At 43.1% G+C, this 15188-nt stretch overlaps 1 protein-coding gene across 1 annotated transcript; it reads left to right on the forward strand.

Moving 5' to 3' along the window:
- The first annotated feature begins 2204 nt into the window (after window positions 1–2204).
- Window positions 2205–13783, forward strand: LOC116854080 (odorant receptor coreceptor). The gene is made up of 9 exons (XM_032835619.1): window positions 2205–2467; window positions 3683–3817; window positions 4121–4504; window positions 4790–5044; window positions 5427–5683; window positions 9751–9850; window positions 10019–10123; window positions 10710–10865; window positions 11580–13783. The coding sequence occupies exons 2-9, from the start codon at window positions 3683–3685 to the stop codon at window positions 11628–11630; spliced, it is 1443 nt and encodes a 480-aa protein (XP_032691510.1). The 5' UTR covers window positions 2205–2467; the 3' UTR covers window positions 11631–13783.
- Window positions 13784–15188: the final 1405 nt, after the last annotated feature.

The raw sequence follows: 15188 nt of genomic DNA on the forward strand, positions 1-15188 counted from the left end.
GAGAGAGAGAGAGAGAGAGAGAGAGAGAGAGAGAGAGAGAGAGAGAGAGATTCCGAAACTTACCAGATAACCTTTTCGACGGCAATTTCGATCGCGCAAACTTTTGTATCATTATTCAGAATAATTATCTCATATTTATTTACGTACTCTCTTCCGTATATGTACAAGAATACCCAACGCAACTGCAAAGTGTACGCTAAATAAAAGGGAAATTCGACGACGTTTGTGCGTTTGTGGCGTAATATTGTGAGACAGAATATTTGTTAGAAAAATATATGTGACACAGAATATTTGTTATGAATTGCTAAAATATTAATATCAATGAATAAGATTAAATAAGTAAATGCTCATGAAAATTCACATGAAATGTTTATATAAAATATTCATATATCTGCCTCTAGATACGATCTGAAAGGGTGCTAACGAGAGAAAGTTCTTGCGCGAATCACACGCAGTTATCAAGCTGTATTAAGTTGCCTGATTAAACAGAGATTATCTTTTCTCTCATTCTTCTCTCAGACGAATTAAAATGCGAAGGAACGGGAAATAATACACGACTTTGCTCTAAGCAACAGTCCCATCTGAATTGTCACTAAGAATTGCGCTCGATTGTTGCCCTCACGGAAAAAAAGGATTTGCTACAGCAGCAAACTAATTTGCTATATATTGACAGTTAAACATAATTTACTGTGTTAACTACTTTTTCTTTGCTGCAGGAACCTATGATAAGAAAAAAATCTGCTCGTACAGCAAGAGAAGTGGCTAACGTAGCAAATTTACTATAGATGGACAACTAAATATAATTTACTGTTTCAGCTACTTTTTTTGTTGCAGAAGCAGATTTTCTTGTTATCTTAGCAAGGAAATTGGTTCCTGCAGCAAAGAAAAAGGCTAACACAGCAAATATGTTTAGCTGTCCATATCTTTTTTTCCGTGCTGGATAATTATTCTCAAGACAATCGTTCCCTCGAAGGTGGAAACGCCTGGCCTGAATTTCGCCGTCGCGTGACCAGGATAGGCGCCTGCATTAGCCGGTGTTTAGCTAATAGTAGTATCATTAGCGATGTGGTCCTGAGGTGTATTGGCATTACGTCGTCGTATTGGCATAAGGACTGTCACTCTAAATAATGAAGGACCTGCTACCATGCACGATCCATGTCCGTAAGTCGCTGCGCGCGCGACCCTCGTTTCCAGTCGATACGTGACATATTTAACCGTTGAGACTTACATAGGTCACTCAGCGGTGAGCTACGGTCAACCGATTTACGCTATTTGTTTTACGTCATTCGCCTCATATGCATTCGTATGCACATTGTACGTACGAATCATTTATTTTTATCGACCAATACGACGTCACGCCCGCGAATCATGGCTCGCCCGCGGCAATTCGTACACTCTGAATGTACCGCGCGCTAAAGCGTTACGATAGAACATGACGACTTCCTCCGTGAAATTTTCTCGCGGGCAAGATCGCGACTCCCTTCTCTTCCCCTCGCGCGAGAATCTGCCTCATACAATCGAAGCTTCATGCATTCCACGCTCACGAAAAGCCGGATGTGTATCATGAAATTTCATTTACAGGTCATCCACGTCTGGCTCACCCAGAGGGTGAGAAACAACAGACATAACGTTCCACGAAAAGAATGTAAACACGTAAACGCTGGTCGCGTACGCTCAATTAAACCCTCCAATTTCTTCAGAGGCGGCTTTCTTCTCATTCGAAGCGCGCTTAACAGCATTATCTAGAGTTAAGTAAGAGTAATAGTCGCGATCACGAAGAAGTATTCGACTCGAGAAGGTGCCACGGGACTGATTCGAGGAGGATGGGCGCCGGCGATGGTGCGATCGGTAGCAGTAGCTCTGTTTCACCAGTTGCTAACCCCGGCAGTGCGGCATCTTCGAACTTCGGACTGTTTTCTTCGTTGAAACTTTCTTTACGTTGAAAACTGCTGCGGAGCATAGCGGCGGCGGCGGTTTGAATTATTGAAGAAGATTATAGTCCCCTCGTCGTGTAGTCCGGCTCGGCGCAAGAAGCAGCATGGCGGAAAGTCGCGCGGCGCAGCGCAACGAAACGTCTGCGCCTGGTTACCGGGCCCCGATTGGTCCACGTTTGGTGCCTACCCCACCGGAAGGGGTTCCCCGTGTTGAGTGGTGGTGGCGGTCAGGTCATAGCCGGGGGTTGAAGAGAGCGTGAGAAGGGCACAGGCAGGAGTAGCGGCTGCAAGTTACCTGCGGCTTCGGCCAGACGCACGATCGACTCTTCACGACGGCGAGGGCGAGTCGCAAAAACAACGACTGATGGCAGGCCGACTAGTTAGCTTACTCTTCTTCGTTCTTCTCGTGTACCTAGCACGATTGCTGCAGCGTAATCGCGAGGCACTCAAGGCGTCTGCATCGTCGTAAGTCTGCGCCCCTCGGGCCCGATCCAGTTCCTCGCCCGTAATCTTGGACAACCAAAGCCACCAAGGTAAGATCTCGTTCGTACAGCAAAACTGTATTCGGGAACTCCACCCGGGTGCACCTCGCGTCTCGCTCGGAAACCTTCGAGTTACACCAGAGTGACAACGGAATTCGTTCGGAAACCTTGCTGGATGCAGTGAAAGATTCTTCACCTCGGAATTTCGGGGTGGACTCGGGTAACTCGTTGCACATTTCACGGGATTTTTAAATAATGTTTCCGACTTATCGACTCAACTTAACTGTCGACTTGTCGACTCCTTAACTTAACTATCCCCTAACTTCATAGCAGCCTCGATCATCAACTTTTATTTAAGCTTCAATAGCGTTTGTCTTCTCAATTATTCCATTTCGTGATAGCTGAGATATGAGCTATCCAATGTTGTTTTCATTGGTTCTATCTCAGCGGTCGCGACAAAGCCACAATAATACTTTCATTCGCCATTAGGTTTGTTCCCTATTGCTGAGCTGGCTGCATTAGCTTGCACTAGTTCTCTTCTCCTCTTTTTTTTTCCGCCGAGTCTTCACTGTATACCTGCTTCTCATTTCAAGTTCTGTCAACGTGCACTAGTTCAGTGATAAAAAGCAGACCTATCATTATTCTCATTTTCTCTGGCCGTTCGAAAACTATTCGTATGCAAGGAGGGGTGCACCCTGCCCTCGCCACCACTCACGCGACTCTACCCGCAGGATAAAGTTTCCGAATACAGTGATTCCTTACACGAAGCAGGGATAGAAAGATGTGTGAGAAAACCCAAGAGAGAAGTCCGGGAGTCTGAAAAACGCTTTTCGTGAGATCGTCTGAGTGTCTTCGCATTGTCTAGAGATTTCTAGAGACGTCTGAAGCGCTAAAGAATCTCACGGACGTTGCGCTATCTGGCAAGAAGCAACGCTTGATGGGATTATTTTAATAGTGCTTGAGCTACGGAGAGCGAAAAGGGAAGGGAAGTCTTAGACGATCTGTGCTGTTTGTGACTCGTGATATCTGAATCGTTGATACGTTCGAAGAGAGAAGCTTCTGGAAGCTTCTTCGTTCGCATCACTTCGTGCACGCGTGGCCTTGCGACGAATGATGCTGGTCACAGTGTGTGTTGTGCGCGAATCGCGACAGTGACAGCGCGACCGATCGCTGTCGAAAATTTAAAGTCAAGTTGACGAGTCCCGAACGGCGACCTCGTGCCAACAACAACACGATAACAGTTCCTTTCCGTTTTTCGCTTCGCAGATGATGAAGATGAAGCAGCAGGGCCTGGTGGCCGATCTCTTGCCCAACATAAGGGTCATGAAGTACTTCGGGCACTTCGTATTCAATTATTACGACGATAATTCGTCCAAGTACTTGCACAAGATATTCTGCTGCGTAAGTAAATCGCGCGATCCAACGTATCGTGTTTCTATCTAATTCTACCTGACGACACTAAATTCAATTCCAATTTTTCTACACATGGATCAAGTCTGGAATTATGTGTAATTTTTTGAGATTTTAAAGAGAGAGAGAAACTTTAGTTTCTTTACTTTAATTTCTTCACTAGTTTTTCTTGGTATAATCGATATCTCGCCACAAGCATTAAAATCTCTCCAAGCCTACTCTTTCCTCAGTTGTCTATTGGTCGAGGCAACATTTGGCGATTCCCCGATGCACCGTGTGAACTGTTGTTCGCAGGTGAACCTATTCCTGCTGCTCTTGCAATTCGCCCTGTGCGCGGTGAACCTGATAATCGAGAGCGGCGACGTGGACGACCTCACGGCCAACACGATCACCCTACTCTTCTTCACGCACAGCATCGTCAAGATCGTCTACTTCGCCGTGAGGAGCAAGTACTTCTACAGAACGTGGGCGATATGGAACAACCCGAACTCCCATCCGCTTTTCGCCGAGAGCAACGCCCGGTATCACGCGATCGCCTTGAAGAAGATGCGACTGCTGCTCTTCTTGGTCGGCGGTACCACTGTGCTCAGCGCGATAGCGTGGACCATACTCACCTTCTTCGAGCACCCCATTCGGACAGTTCTAGATAAGGAAACAAATGTGACCGAAATCATTCAGGTAACGATTAACGACGATCAATCTACAGAACAAAAACTGAGTGAACTCGCTCCGACGAGCGAGAAGACGAATATTGGCAAAATTATTTCAATCACAGAGAACTTTCCTAGGCAAGCGTTCTTTTAAGTCAATCATTGTTGCTTTTAATTGTTACGACACTGTGCGTGGTACACAGAAAGTTGATTTCTATTGTGCAGTTGAAACATCTTTTCACTGAATATCTCTTCTGAGCTTGCAATTGCGTTGCACAACGAAATCGTGATCTTAAACTTGTCCTGAATTCAGTTGCCGCAACTACTGCTCCGTTCCTACTATCCGTTCGACGCCGGCAAGGGGATTGCCCACATACTGATCCTCATATACCAGTTTTATTGGGTGCTGTTTATGCTTATCGACGCGAACTCCATGGACGTTCTCTTCTGCTCGTGGCTTCTGTTCGCTTGCGAACAACTGCAACACCTGAAACAGATCATGAAGCCCCTCATGGAGCTGAGCGCGACTCTGGACACGGTGGTCCCGAATAGTAGCGAACTCTTTAAGGTAAGTTTCGCGTTTCAATGATCCGTTGAATATTCAATGAATAAAGGAAGTACTTGCGCGCGTCCTATACTTGGAAATGGATTCAGAGAACATTCTACATTTATTTATGTTAATACCTCGAGGATTATATCAAGGAAATATTGCGGATGTTATTTTATTCGCTGTAGCAACACAGGCCATGCATTATTCGTGACTTGAACCGCCAGTGAATTTCTCGCAGTCCAAGCTAATCTCAAATGAATTGAACGGGCAACAACATAACGGGCATAAACGGTCTTTTGGTTACTTTCATAAATATTGGAGTGTCTAGAGCGCGTCTAAATCAGAAGATTAGAATGATCTTCAAACCCGCGCGTGATCAATTTTCTTTCTTCCTGTGCAGGCTGGCGCCACGGAACATCTCCGCGAAACGGAGAGCAGCTCACCTCCTCCTCCGCCACCGCCCCAAAGCGACAACATGCTGGATCTCGATCTTCGCAACATATACAGCAATCGGCAGGATTTCACCGCGACCTTCCGGCCGACAGCTGGTATGACCTTCAACGGTGGCGTAGGTCCGAACGGGTTAACGAAGAAGCAAGAGATGCTCGTGAGGAGCGCCATCAAGTACTGGGTGGAGAGACACAAACATATTGTCAGGTGAGTCTGTCGGATGGCACGCTTGGTATAAGTACGACGCTCAGATCGGCCGTACAATTCACAGAGTACAATGCACAGAGCAGAACACAAGATAAGGTGTCAAGACCGCGTCAAGAGTTAAAAGATTCAGTATCGAGCGACGCGTGATGAAAGGTGCCCCGTCCCCGTGCTCCACTTACTCACTGGAGGCGTGTAATTAATTCATACGCTCGACCACTATGTTGGACGACGGATCATTTCTTGAAAAGTTGCCCGCATCTTGCGAGTGTACTAGTGACCCAGAATCTCGCACAACTTGCGCGTCTCCCGGGCGTGTATTTAGTATATAGTCGGCATCGTGCGCCAACTGCACCCTCGATTATCGAGAAGTGCGGCAGCACAGTCTCGTGCACGCTTTCGCAATATGCTAATATTTGCGCACGATATGTCGCACTGTCAATCCTGCGATGCGATCCTTTTGATCCAGCACATGGTGAAGAGAGTGAAAGAAAAAAGAGGAAAAATGTCATCATCTCGATGCAAGACAGGAGAGAAACATGAGAGTCAATTTTGAAATTGATTAAAATTTTTAGAGTTGATTGGATTTTTATTTGGATTTCTTTTCTCACTCCAAATGAATTTATATATTGAATTGAACTGAATTTATATTTAATCAAATTTTCATACTTTTTAATTGAAGTCAATTTTTTAATTAACGCAAGTTTTTAGATTTAATTGAATTTTTATTTGAATCTCTAATTGAATTTATATATTGAATTGAATTGAATTTATATTTAATCAAATTTTTATTATTTAATTTAAATCAATTTTTAAATTGATACAGATTTTTAGATTTGATTGAATTCTTATTTAGATCTCTAACTGAATTTATATATTGAGTTGAATTGAATTTATATTTAATCGAATTTTTTACTTAATTGAAATCAATTGGTGGGAGTATTTCAGTGTACGATTCAAGCACGTAGAGCAAAGTGATTGTTGCGACATGTGCAACGCGGTTTACGATTTCCCTATACATTCGCATCAGCGCTTCCGCAGAAGTTAACTAACGCGTTGAACGTCGCGAAGATACCGACTCGCGTACCTGAAATATCTGAACTATTTCAAGGCTTAGGCTAATCGTCGTGGGGGTCGAATAACCGCGACCAAACGGGGCATACGCTCTTCCGACGATATATCGTATAATAGCGATTGCATAATCCTTAATTGGCCCCTCGCGAAGTTGATCGAATCGATATTTCGCGTATTAACGCTGCAGTTCGATGCAGCGTTTTATGGACAAAGAGGGAAACAACTGTCTCAATTAATCAATAGAGGAATCCCGACGTGAAAATATCCGAATATTTCGAGGGAGAACTCCCACGACAATAGCAGCTTGGTTCTCACCGTTTGCACGCCGAGAGAAGAAATAAATAGGAAATAGTCCAATAAGAAGAATCTAGGAAATAAGAATAGGAAATATAAATGTTCATTTTGTTTGCACTGACAACGTATTATTTACTTAATATCTAAACTTTTTCACTTAAATCGAACAAACGATTGCTTTCACGAAGAACTAAGGTTCTTCTAAGATTTCAGAAAAATATATTTTCTCTTATTTGACTCATTAAAAATGTATTATCGGTATTCACTGAGTAAACAGTTTTTATTTCTTAAATATTTCTTAGATACTTTCTGCGTCACGGTGTAGTCAGCAACTACAGGCAGAACTACCGTTGCGTCGTAATCGTATGAGAGGAAGGGAGTGTTCTTTTTCCTTTTTTTTTTTTTATTTTAACGCGCATCGGGCTTCACGCGAGTTTTCGTTCGCGCGGAACGCGGGTCAGGGCGACGCAGCCGATCGCACCTTCCGAGGAAAGTCGAGAACGGATGCCTTTCCTGTAGGTTCGCCGGGGGCGCCGAAGCTACTCGTCGGCTGGCACGGGATGCGCGTGTTCCCACGGTGGTGAAGTATTTATTCTAAGAAAGCGCGATATTGACCGCAACGGGGGTCGTGTTGTACGGTCTGCACGATTCATGGGGACGTATTCGCCGACCGTTCACGTGCAGCGCGTGTGGCCGCGCGCGCACACGTGGTTCACCTGCACGCGCGCTCGACGACAGATTTTCGTCGTTCCACGGTCCCTCGGACACCCCCTTCGGGATATCCCACTGATGATCGCTTGTCGCCCCACGTGGCTTGTCACCGATACTCACGCGTGCGTGAAACTTTTAACGATTTGCCGACCTCCCTCGGCAAATTCTGTCGCTCGTATAATTTCCGGGGCTCGTGCTTGTGTCGAGGCACACGAAATCGATGAAACTTCAATGAGCACGAGCGCTCGACTCGCCACGTGTCATTGGAACAACTTTCTTACCGATTCTACGCGTCCAAAAAAGAGAAAGAAAGAAGTACGTCGTGCCCGAAATTTAAGATCCTTTTCTGCATTCCCTCAACTCGTCTTTAACGATAGTCGTGAACGCTTGTCAAAAAGATCGCATTCATGGTCGCCGGGATCTCAATTTCGAATATAACGTATCCGAGACCTTTTCAGTGTCATCACCTCTCGCGGCATCAGAAGTGAAAGATATTGACCGCAACAGAGGTCATGTCCTAAGGCGAAAGTAAGTGGTCTGAGGGAAGGGGCCTCTGCAAAGTAGAGACCTACGCAGAGAAACAGGACATTCTTCTTTTTGCAACAGATCTTCACTTTTAATATGTTGATCTTTAAATGAGACTGCATAGCATTAAACGAAAATAAGTTACTTGCAAGAATATACTTGCAAGAATATATTGTGCGTTGTTTTCAACGAAGAAAAAGCTGTTATTATTATCGAGAAATAATTTTCATTAATAGAAGGTAATATTGGATTGAGAATACGACATCCCCAGGTTTCTCTCTATCCACTTGAAACTTAATTCAACTTTATTCAAATCCAAGTTACTGCATTGTTGACTCAAGTTAACAATCATTGCTTCATACATAAGCAACGATAGATAATTCTGTTAGAGCAATTTTATCACCTTGAATGTAAACAATTATTTGTTGAATTGAGTTGAAAGCGTATTGATGCGAGTAACTTATCTGCGTTCAACACTGTGCGATCTCACTTGAAGATTAACATGTTAGAGATAAAGATACTTTCCAACCAAGTCCTTCCCTTTTGTCAACGTGCTGGCATGTGTCTCCCGGGTGCGTCTCGAGGATCGCGGATCAACGGAATGACAAATCAGCTTCCCTGATGGAAGCTTCGCGACTCGCAGAGTTGGCTTCGCGCGACAGCGACGACTTCAGCACGAATAGACGTTGTTATAGACCGTTGCGTTTTCCTCAAGGTGTATCGATTATTCATTTAGATGAACTGACGTTAACTCGAGCGACCGGTGAAATAGGATGCGCGTAATAAATAGGATATATGTAGCGAAACGAAAGCGAATGCTTGTCCGAATCACCACGGCTGACCAGCTTAATTTTAGCCACTATAAAGTCCAACGCCCGATCACGGTTTGTGATTTAAAGTTGTTTTTCTCGCGAAAAGCCACGCCTGTTGATAAGTTTGTGTTATTTTCCAAAAGTGTGGCTAGAATCTCAATACGAACCGTCAAATATAGTGTAATTATATGACTGACATCAACTAGTAATCTATCTGATTGAACGAATCGTATTGGGATCCTGGTATCCCGCTTGAAAAATACCACCAAAATTAATTAAATATCGCGCGAAATTGGTTAAATATTATGTGACAGTCTATGGTATTTTATACTATTTATTTTAAACTTATATATTTAAAGGCATTAAATGGAATTATGCCATTATAGTAGCCTCAAGATATTAAATTGCATTATTTCTTTTTATATATAATTTTTATACAATATACTTTATATATATATATATTAGAAAATTGCTACAATTAACATTGATTGTCATTGATAATTTAAAATCATATTTGCCATACAAAATATGATGTGAATCGCATTTATTGTGATTCTTGAAAAAGATCACCATACAGAATTTCATGAATCGCGTGGTGATTGGCTATTCGCTGGTTCGTGCAATTTTTGCGATAACAATTACTTTTCTGTGTAGGTTGGTCACCGCGGTTGGGGACGCGTACGGCTTTGCGCTTCTGCTCCACATGTTGACGACGACCATCACGTTGACGCTGCTTGCCTACCAAGCGACGAAGGTGAGCCCCGCGCGCGTTGCCGGCAGTATTTTTTTCCAAGGTCTTCACGCCAAATGACCACTATCGATCGTATAAATGAGTAAAGCGACGGCAAGTCGACGGTTTAATGTGAACATATGAGGAATTAGCTATTTATACCAATATATATACGAGTCTTAAATGTTACAGGTGAACGGTATAAACGTATACGCGGCCTCCACCATCGGTTACATACTCTACACGTTCGGCCAGGTCTTTCTGTTCTGCATATTTGGGAACCGTTTGATAGAGGAGGTACGTGTCTGATGATTCCGTTATTTGATAAAATCCATGACTTACACTGCAATTCTGGACAAAATCGTAAAGCTCGTAACTTGTTCTCGTAAGACTCGTAAGAACTTATGAGTAGATTGATACGTAAGCTATGACTTTACGATTTACTCGTATATTTGCTTAGAATTGCAGCATTATTGTCATTATTTTGACTTTTTCCCGTGTTTCTTTAATGAGGATAAAAGTAAGAAGGTGAATTTTTTTTTTAAACGGCTATAAGGGACGAGAATAAATATTTGATGAACATATAAATATTGTCTTGCTATATCGTAGATATAGCGAGACAATGTTTGTTTACTTGGCAATGTTTATCTTTTACAATTGTTTTCCTCACATATTGAGCAATACTTTTATTTATTTTTGCATATACGCTAATTGCGTAAAAGCATTTGTAATTCTTTGCGACCAATAAGACATAAACTTTGCAGAACAATGTCAGTATTCTGTCGGTAAAGCTTTTAGCTTCAGTATCTTCTTAATCGTCGGACGCAAGATTCTCTCGATTCTAACGTCGGGTAATTAAAAAACTCGTGTGTCCACCTTTCAGAGCACATCTGTGATGGAAGCCGCTTACTCTTGCCATTGGTACGACGGATCGGAGGAGGCCAAGACGTTCGTGCAAATTGTGTGTCAACAGTGTCAAAAAGCGATGTCAATTTCGGGGGCGAAATTCTTCACAGTGTCTTTAGATCTCTTCGCATCGGTAAAACTTGCGTCCTCCTACTACTCACCTTATACTTACAGTGACAATGACAAACATTTGTCGCCTGTACAAAAAATTGCATATATGCCATTCTCTAGCCATGTGTGTGTGCGTGTGTGTGTGTGTCCTAATCGAGAGTTACTAACTTAAAAATGTTCAGCAACTTTAAGCCTGTGTTACACTACGGATTGAAGATAGAGGATTGCGGATGGAAGATTGGAATTTGATCAATTGGAGCCAAGCAGGCCAAGATCAAAGTGCATTGATTCGTCGAAATCTAATCTTCAATCCGCAATCTTCAATTTCCAATCCATAGCGTGACACAGACTTTAGGGAATGGCTAGGTATATATGCAATCCTCTGTATATACATGCACGTTTCGCAGATTAGGCGACAATTTCCCGAAAAGTGGATGGGATAATGTTGGTACTAAAGAAAATCTCTACGCGATATAATTTAATGATCTGTTCTTTGTAACTGCACTGCTGAACTAATGCAAAAGGTTAGAGTGAGAAAAAACTTGTCTCACTTAAATTTATTGCACCAATTCAGCAGTGCATTTACAAAGAATAGGCTTTTAAATTATATCGTGTAGAGATTTTTCTTGGTACCAACATTATCTCTTTCACTTTTCGGGAAATTGTCGCCTAACCGTTTCACGCGGACATTTAAGAAATGATACGATTAACAATTGTTCTTATCTTAACTTTGTAGGTATTGGGAGCTGTAGTGACTTACTTCATGGTGCTGGTACAACTGAAGTGAACAGGTGGCTCTGCGTGTTCTAAATGCAAGCGCAGGGTCTCGCGTTGCGCACGGTTGCGCAGGACTACATTTTGTAAAACGATTTTTACGGGGGATCAAACATTCGACGTATCGACGAGATTCCCGCTGGAGGTGTCCCGTATTTTTATTGGCGCATAGCAATTTGTCCGAACTCTCGCAGCGTGGAAAATCATAGGAAGTCATGCACTTCTCCAAACTAACGCTTCAAATGAACAGAAAAGAAAAATTATCCTAACAAAATTAACGTGTCGCTGGGACACAGAAATTTTTCCCATTTTTGCTTTCAGGTGATGATGAACGAAATGAAATGACGTTATTTTTAAAGTAAATAACGTTATTTTAATCGTTGGTCATCCTTAACGAATGAGCAATGAAAATTGAGAAGGTCGTCCATTGATACTCGATGTGACAGTCTAAACGAGTAACTCCGTATGATTTTCCACTCGTCGTGTTATCGGTGAAAGTGATATAACGCTAACGTAAGCACTAGTCGCGACTCATTTTCACGTGTACTAATTTGACGTAAGTCGTAATGCTTGGGGAAGATATACGCTAATGTCGTTCGCGTGGTGTATCGTGGCGGCTTTTGGCGCCGACTGTTCGCGCGTCGTATGATCGACACAACGGACCACGTATTATTAATGAATTACTATCTCTGCTTACACAGCATCGTTCAATGATCTCGCGTTGTTACGTTCTTGGTCACCGTATACTTCGAATGAAAGTCGCTTACGATCCGATTACCACTCGAGACTCGACTCGAGAGACTTCTCAACGCGAGATGAAGCAGCGCGTGTACATTAATGTGATTAAGCGTTAGAATGACGTAATGTAAATAAGGCGATTATATTTTTTGTAATATGGTGACGCCCTGGACTTATATAATATCGGATTATGACAGTGGCACGCTTTAACGTCATATACGCAACGCTTCGTAGTTTCTGTTGTTGATCGATTATCATATATGTAAGAGAAAAATTATATATTATTTTCACGAAATCTCCGCGCTCGCGATTGCGAGCCAGATCGGGCGAGGGCTGTTGGATGTCGTTTTGATTTCGTCTGGTGCGTCAGCCGCAAAGCGCGAATTAATTTTCCGAAAATTGACTTCTTTCTGTCTCTCACAGCCTCTTATTATTAACGACTTTAGCCCCTCCACACCACGATTTATCGTAGAAAATACGTTCCGCACACAGTACAACGATTTATTGATCTCCGTATTTGTTATGTCGTACTCTTAACCCTCCGAGATAGAGGGATAGGCGCGCACGGATATCACGTTAACCGAGCCATTGACTTTGCTTCTTATCGCACGCCTGCTGGAGGGTTAAGCGGAAAAAAAAAGTCGGTCAACACGTAGCGATTAAGGAGAGATACGTAGCTGCGTAAGTTCATCGCGGGAGGAAGACAAAACTCTCTGTCGCTCTAATGGTGGGTGAGGAGTGAAAGGAATGAGGAAATTCGCCCGCCCCGCTCCGTCGACGGGCGCGTTACGACGGAATTAATTTGATATCACAAATCACGTCAATTACTACATGGTACAATTTTGTGGGGTGGGCAATACGTATACCTAATGTACCTCATTTTTTACAATTCGTAATATCTCTCGGTGTCTTTAGTAGTATTTAATTTTGTCACTTATATAAAGTGTCCAGCAGAGGATGTTTGCACGTGCATGGCTGCTCATTCTCTCTCTCTCTCTCTCTCTCTCTCTCTCTCTCTCTCTCTCTCTCTCTCTCTCTCTGTCTCTCTCGTCTGCCCGTTATATTATAGATATTATTATATTATAGATATATTATAGATATTATTATATTATAGATATTATTATATCTGTATTATATCGACGCAGATATCGTTTCTCACGAAGCGTGATACGTCTCGCGGAATATGTTAGCGATATATACGTTGAGAACGCAAGACAGCAACGTGTCGCTGTTCGAAACGGATACGACGAGGTGTCTGACGATATCGGTGGTCGATCTACTTCGGCTCTAATTGAACGTGTACAATTAACGTATGTGTATATTGATTCAAATTTAATCGACATAACAGTCACAGTATTATCAAATAGTTTTTCTCTGTGTAAAGCTGTACTATATTTATTTAATAAAATCTTGATATATAAACGTTCATATAGACTTTAAAATGTCCAAGTGTGGTCCCAACTTCCCTTAGAGAGACGTGTTCTCGCGTTTGTTATTATCTCGTAAAAAGCATAAAATTTGTATAAAGCAATTACATGTCGTGGAGTGTGGTCTGCATATAAAAAAATTAATAATAATTTTTTTCACTGAATATCAAGGAACACTTCAAAATTGAACACATCAGAAATGTTAAATCTAACAATGAAATCAATAAAATATATGTATATATCATATTAATTTTGTTATGTTAGATTTGTTATTTCTGAAGTGTTTTATTTTAATATCAAGTCAAAGTGCATTTCCTTAGTTTTCAACGAAGAAAGTTATGAAAACCTAAGCTATAATACAAGTGATAAAATAATTTGAACAGAATCGTTGTCGAATTACTATGAAAAATGACTTATCTCGAGGCGAATTTTGTCTACTTTCTCATGGACGGATAAAAATGCTATCTACCATCGTATTTAGCGACCCAAAAAACGTAAGATTATATGTGCAACTTACGTTACACTTCTTAGGTAAAAATCGGTCCATTTTACTCATCGCTCTTTGTGTAAACGATTGAGAAAGATCGCTCCAATCTTAAACAACCCCCAAGTGGCAGCGTTATCTTGGGGCCCACAAGGAAACGTAAGATTTGAACAATTAGAAAAGTTGGCCAATTACAATCGATTATTCTCGAGCTGTGAGGAGAATCCTCGACTGTGGTCGGTCGGCGGTTTATTGCTTAAGTTTCGCTGCTTACGTTTTCCTGCGTGTTCTCGACCTCAGTCAGCGAAACGCGAGTGAGAAATTGGCGCGGCCGAGGCTTCGAGCAGCACGCAGGCGCAGATCGAGCACCGAGGGGTAGCTTCGATCGTCCGGGGGTGGCCGTGCTGGCCGAGACGTCTCTGCCTCGTGCGTGCTCGCTCCTCGCGATGCTGCCTGTACCGAGGTCCCGCATCGTCGTCGTCGTCGTGCTCTCGTGACGGAGGCCCGTGACGGAGGAGCGCGTGTCGGTCTTCCGCGACGAGAACGAGACACTTCCGCTCGTCCGACCTGCCTCTGTCTCTCGTCGGGAGACGCCATCCGGAGGGATTCCCGGTGGTCCACGGGGTGACACTGTGATCGCGTGGAGTGCGTGGCGAAGAGGATGCAGCGAGTGCGGATGCAGTAGACGGAGTCCTCGCTTCATCGGACCCGGGGGAAGCCGGCATCGAGTTCGCGAGCCTTCACCGATCATCGTTAGCGACGGTGGTCGCGGCAGTGATGGTCGCAGTGCCCGCGATCAGCTCCTACGAATAGCAATACGAAGCAATACCGGCGCGTGCACCACGTCTGATGTATCTCGCGATCGTAACCACTTCGCGCCGTCGATGTAGTTTTCACGGGTTCACTTGTAACGGGAAGGAAA

Source organism: Odontomachus brunneus, unplaced genomic scaffold (genome assembly GCF_010583005.1).
Source record: "Odontomachus brunneus isolate Ranch 3 - 2012 unplaced genomic scaffold, Obru_v1 Obru_scaffold_007, whole genome shotgun sequence".
In the NCBI taxonomy this organism is placed as follows: domain Eukaryota; kingdom Metazoa; phylum Arthropoda; class Insecta; order Hymenoptera; family Formicidae; genus Odontomachus; species Odontomachus brunneus.

Bases quoted from the DNA above. Each gene is read 5' to 3' on its own strand.
- LOC116854080 (XM_032835619.1), top strand. From the start codon at position 3,683: ATGATGAAGATGAAGCAGCAGGGCCTGGTGGCCGATCTCTTGCCCAAC. The intron at 5,045-5,426 runs GTAAGTTTCGCG...CTTCCTGTGCAG, and splicing joins ATAGTAGCGAACTCTTTAAG to GCTGGCGCCACGGAACATCT. The intron at 9,851-10,018 runs GTGAGCCCCGCG...TAAATGTTACAG, and splicing joins TTGCCTACCAAGCGACGAAG to GTGAACGGTATAAACGTATA.